This window comes from Limulus polyphemus, unplaced genomic scaffold, assembly GCF_000517525.1.
Source record: "Limulus polyphemus unplaced genomic scaffold, Limulus_polyphemus-2.1.2 Scaffold1063, whole genome shotgun sequence".
Lineage (NCBI taxonomy): Eukaryota > Metazoa > Arthropoda > Merostomata > Xiphosura > Limulidae > Limulus > Limulus polyphemus.
Genome location: NW_013666673.1, coordinates 60253 through 66660, shown reverse-complemented (window position 1 = coordinate 66660; position 6408 = coordinate 60253). Strand labels below are relative to the sequence as shown.

General features: G+C 33.4%; 1 protein-coding gene across 1 annotated transcript in view; it reads right to left on the bottom strand.

Moving 5' to 3' along the window:
* Positions 1-4047: 4047 nt before the first annotated feature.
* LOC106461943 (AP-5 complex subunit beta-1-like) overlaps positions 4048-6408 on the bottom strand; it is a 60747-nt gene continuing 58386 nt past the window's right edge. The window contains exon 9 of the mRNA XM_022389043.1: positions 4048-6017. Within this exon, the coding sequence (XP_022244751.1) occupies positions 5726-6017 (292 nt within the window). The 3' untranslated portion in view covers positions 4048-5725. The remainder of the gene's footprint in view (positions 6018-6408) is intronic.

Sequence of the window (6408 nt, the reverse complement as noted above, 5' to 3'; positions counted from 1 at the left end):
ATGTCTTCTTTAACACCTTCCACATTTTCATACGTTTTCCCATTAATATGGTGTTGCAGCAAACGAAAAATATGGGAATCTGATGGTGCCATATCTGGAGAATATGGTGGGTGGGGGAGAACTTCCTAACCCAACTCCATAATTTTGTGTTGCATCAAACGTGCCACATGTGGACGTGCATTGTCGAGGAGAAGTAGAACACCTTTCCGATTGACGAGTGAAGGGCATTTCTGATGAAGGGCTTGTTCCAGTTGCTGACTGTATATCTCTGCATTCACAGTTCGCTGTGGATTGAAGAGTTTGAAATGAAATATTCCTTTGATGTTCCACCAAATGCAAAGAATCACTTTCTGCAGGTGGAGTCCAGGTTTTGTGGTCAGAAGTGGTTTTTGTCTAGGACTGAGTCATTGTTTTTGGCATTTAATATTTGCATAGAGAATCCATTTTTCATCACCGGTAACAATTCTGTCCAAAAGTGGTTCACGCGCATTACACACCAAAAGAGACAAAGCAACGTTCACACCTTGGAAACGATGAACATTGGAGAGTTCATGAGGCATCCAAACACCTTTATGGAGTCTTCTCATGTTCCTTAGATGTCTACGTATTGTTTCATGAGAGACATGCAATTTCAGGTCCATTTCACGGGTGTGTTGCCTTGGGTTAGACTCAACAAGTGTATTCAGAGCATCAATATCAATATCAATTCCAACATGTCAGCCCTTACTTTCACAGTTTTTAAGGCTACAGTCACTTGAACGAAATTTGCTGAAACATTGTGGACACTTACAAATGTTCAAAACATTTCCATAAACTTCTTTGATATTCTTTGTAGCTACAGAGGTGTTGTTTCCCTTCTTGTATTCAAACAACATTACATGTCAACTGTGTGTCTCGTCGTGTGCCATCACTATAAGGGATTAGGGTGTATTAAACTTTACACATTATATAGGTTACACTAACGTGATGTTTAAGTGGTTCGTTTAACTAGTATAGGTGATGTACATTTTTTTGGGGAATGGTTAATGAAAGTGTTCCAAAACGTGACATTAATTTCTTGACGACCTAATATATATATATTGTTACTACAGCGGAGATCACGTGACTCTAGTAACACGTCATGCTATTCTAGAACGTTCATGCCCTTTCCGAGAGGTTACTAGATATGCGGTATTCTTGTATATATAAGACCGGTAAGAAGTGCCGGCAACAATGTAATGTAATGGAACTGCAGACAGAGAGAGACACACATACTGTTGGGTGGAGCACGTGTGTCGTTCGTTGTGAATTATAGCATTTGTTATAACGTGACTGTGGAAATTAAGTGTATTGCAAAGTTGTATTCAGAAAGAATAAACCAGTTTTATTTAGCAACTGCCAGTAATTTATATGGTGCTCATAAGCATGATTTACCAGCATATATATATTCATCTGCATTGATTTTCTTACTGATGTGTCACATTAATTAACATGAGTATGGGTGGTCTAAATAATGGCAGTTAAAGTGAAACCAGGTCCAGATGTGCCTAACTAGTTCTGAGTTGCAACTATAATTGTATAATTTAAATATACTTTGTGGTTAGGAACTTAGGAAAGTAGAATGTTTACTTTCATCTGACAATTTGCATGTTGCAACTAAATAATGTAGTCAGTATTTATTAATTTATTCTTTTAGCCCATTATGTCGAGAAAATAAAGTGGGCCACAGGGATGCAAAAGACGTGCACAATTTGCAGCTTCGATGGTGGAATCAAGCAAATTGATGAGAGCTTTCCTTGCTGGAAGTGATGACACCAGTAAGCTAGCATCTGTTCCTTTTGATGGCAGCAAAGAGGTCAAAGTGCAAGATTGTGAACATGCTATTTCATTTGAAAAAGAAAACAATGAAGAAACTGTTCTCTGGCCTGTTGAAAGCTACAATAATAATAAACAAGAAGATTCCACTTTGTCAGAAACAAATCCACAAAATAGTGTTGCTAAGCTAAAAGAGGATGACCTAATAAATATTTTAACACACAAGGATATTGTATTTATGAAGTTTGATACAACAGGCTCAGTAGTTGTAACACATGCACATCGCATAGAGATTGTTAAAGTTGGAGCACACAAATTTCAACATAAAGGAGGTCCATTTGATGCCAAAGATGAGCATTCTATGACTGCATTTTGTTTCAAACGACACCTTCTGAATGCACAAGAGGTCAATCGTTCCTGGTTAGTGTATTCACCTCTACATAAAGCAGCATACTGCTTTTGTTGTCTTCTTTTTCATCTACATGTATGTCATACTTTTCCACTTAGAGAATCCACCCTGTGTTTTGAAAGCAGACCGACTATCAAAAATTGAAAAGTTAAATGCCTATTAACAACTAAAACACGTGGGTGATATCACCCTTTACAATGTAAAATACATACTGTTTTTGTTTGTTTATGTCAAAGTTACTAAGGCTATCTGCCACTGTCCATAATTTTGACCTGCCGACAAGATGGAAGGCAGCTGGCTGGCAACACCCACCACCAACTCTTTCACCAAGAAATAGTGGGACTGACTGTACCATTATTACACCTCCAAGGCTGAAGGGAGCATTCTCGGCACCAGATTTTGATCTCCCGATTCGTGGACTTCAATACAAGCGCTTTAATTATCAGCCTATTTCAGGCCCCAAAATACATAAAGCATCGAAATAGTAATTATTGGGGTTATTTTACCATACTGACTATTTTTATAAAACTTTTTTGTGGCTCATATGTTATTAAGCACCCTGTAACTTACAAAATCACGACCTCACAGGCAACTTGGTTAATAAATAGTTAAAAACATGTGGATAAGCTCCACCGGTAATTCCTGGGTTAAGCATATTTGGTACATAAGTGATCAATTTCTAACAGTCGCAAAATAAATAAAAAAGACTTAAAGCTCTTTTGAATATTTAATGAGTTTTATTTAAGATTAGGTAAATGTAAGTCAATAGTTTACAATGGATGGTTATTATGGTGATCACAAGCTTCCAGGCAATGAAGAAAACTCCGATCTTCAAAAATGTTTCAAGGACAAATTTTTATATTATAAAAACAGGACAACGTTTTGTTTCTCCATCCTTTTTTATACCTCAATGTTTCGGTCATACACCATTATTAATTAAACAACTATACCCAAATGTTGCACATAAGCTCAGGAATAAAAAATGTCAGTCAGCCTGTTTTTTGTCATACGCCCAAACATTTCCTATCAGCACTACAATTTAAAGCAAAAAACTACAATTTTCAACTTATCGACCTAAAAAAAAAAGAAAATAACGAAAATGATATATCAAGTGAGTGTCTGTAATCAAACTGGTTTCTTTGGACTTATATGCAAGGCCTAGAAAAAATAAGATTTACTTTTTTACTTGCAGTAACCTTCAAGCGTATAACTTGTAACCATTGCAACTTATCACTAGGTTAGTATTTAATTCCAACAGATGCACTTGGTATTTTTACATGTACTATCCAGCAGATTGGTCAAAGTTACTTCAGTTTATTTAATTGCTGTTACACTTTTAGCCCACAACAGATGGCAGAGTAGTGAAAGTTACTTCAATTCATTTGCTCTGCTTTTACATATTTAGCCCACAAAAGATTAAATAGTGTGTCACTAATTAATGTAGGTAGTAGAACTTCTTAGTAACACACAATATGCAAATTTGTTGCATTCGACTATTTTTCATGTTCTTGAATGCCTATCTAGGTTTTGTGTGAAGAACTATACGTTTTTTATGACATTTGTAAGTTTTCTGCAGTGAACACATAAAAAAAGGGTGTCTAAACCACCTTATCTTCCAGTAATCTGGCAGTTTGCTTTTCCATGGGGTTAGGTTAGGGACCCAAGTTATTGCTATGGTTAGTGAATTTAATGTTTCGACCAAGAAGAGTTGTGTTAAAAACTCACAACAATAGAGTAGCTCGGTGTTAATAATTGAGAGCACGTAATAAGTATGATACACTAAAGACTGTGGTATCTTTCAATTATTTCTGTTATTAATGTAGAAAGTAAGATGTGATGATCTGTTGGAAACAAACATAGGTAATATTTATTCATAGCATATTTATACCAAATAAACTTCAGTAAACCATTCTAAATAAATTATACAGTAGTGTTTACACACGATTGTACATATAATACATTAAATCACTTGTAACTATAAAAGTCTGGATATTCAGTAAGATGTATCATTAACCAAGAAGACATATTAATTAAAATTAGTTAATAAACTGGAATTATCCAAAATATGATTAAAAATATAAATATTCATTAATATATATATATACTTATAGCACAAGGAATTTTAATGCTTGTGCTGCCAAAATACAGAGAACGAACTGCTTGTTCAGTACTCAGTTTTCAACCTATCTACTTTCACTAAATATATAAAAATATTTAATACTGCTTGTATTGCACTCATACATATATACTCAACTATACATGCTCTTTGGTGATATGAAAATTAAACCTGTTCTTTTCCAATTCATAAAATAAAGTTATGTATCATATATAGAGAGAGATGTACTTGCTTAAAAGGCAAATAGTTACAGATGTCATACATAATGAACACTGATAAACATTATATTAACTATAGGGTGTAAAACACCTATAATGGTAAACTAATGAAAATCCTTAAGCTCGCATAAGTAATTAAACTGGTGCTGGAATGCAGATGTTTCTTTCTTACATTTTTTGTAAGTAGTCCATTACAGATTTAACATGAGAGATGTTTTTAAAAAATAGTATTTGACATCTATCTTTTGTCTGCAACAAGTCATGTGGAATAACTACGATTCAAAATTGGCAACAGACTAATAGGAATGTGAGAAACAAATATTCATTTAATCACTTTTGTTTGGCCTAAAATTGCACTAATTCTATAAAATAAAGATATGTCTACTGATATTAAGAAAAATAAATATTTTCTTTCATCTTGTTAAAACCACAATCAATATCAGATTTGAAAGTAACATACTCGGTCAGAAGACTATAAAAGTTTATTGAGACACAAGCTAATGAATAACTGAGTAGCCTTTACAAACTGTTCAAACCCAGATCCCTCATACCAAACAGTTTTATTTAAGATAAGCTATCCATGAACAATGACTCTTGATAACTTATATCATTTACTGTTACTTTTCTTTAGAAATAAACAAAACCAAGTCTAGTATCTTCAATAATATCCAACAACATCTTGCACTATGATTTAAAACTATCTTTCACAACCACCTGGTGTGTTTTTAAGAATATTTCAACACCTTGCACTATGATTTAAAACTATCTTTCACAACCACCTGGTGTGTTTTTTAAGAATATTTTGCTATGCTATTTACACAGTGATCTACATGCTTAAAAGGGAATCCCCCTTGCAGAAAGATAAAAACAATCCTCATTAAGCCACTTTTACTGAACTAAATACATACAAGTATTTTCTTTGTTTGTGGCCAAACTGTTTAAATTTCCCTTATAAAGATATGCTAGGGAAAGACTTAAAATTGAAATAACAATAGTGTGGAAATAAATAACAAAACAATTTAACATATTATTAGCATTTGCAAATTAAAACCATGATTTAACTTTCTAGCTTTTGAAAGAAAAACTAACATTTTGTTATTATTATCATTAACATTACACCATAAAACAACAAACCATTACAAAAAAATTTCAAATTTATTTTTTACTCGAGTATTTTTTACTGTTTTTCTATTTCTTTTCTAGGCTTTTTAAAACCTCATTTAACCAAGGAAAAATTCTCCAGTTATCTGTCACAATACAAACAATTGTTCCTTCATTTTGGTGACTCAGTTTCATAAGGAGATGATCATGTGATGGTAAGAACACTCCCACATCGTAGGAAGTTACTGCCTTTTCCACAACCATCAATTGGCTTGCCTGAACCCAAAACTGGTGCCACCTCTTGGTTACAAGATCCTTAAGAGCTGACTTTGATAACTGCATATGACATAATGACTCCTGACAACTACTTTCCTTGTGACTGAAATACAAGAACATTTAAAACAAATGTTAGTTATTGTCTAACTTTCTAATAAGCAGAAACTGTCAAGCTTGAAATGTGGATATCACTTTGATGTATATCACCATGTCACACCACTAACAGATACATTCAAAAACCACAAAAAATACAAGTTTCTACACTGTTTAAAGTTCCTGTGAAACAAAAACAAACTGGAATGAACAATAAATTGGTACATAAAGCCATGAAAATGCTTACAAATTTATATGATAGTTCTGACAGCAAAAATTGATAATACAAAAATTAGACATTCTCTTTCTTTGTTGGCTATAGGCATTACATTTTAGTTTGCTCATCATCAGAATGAAAAAAGATTATTAATCAAATTTGTTTTTTAACACACACACAAACA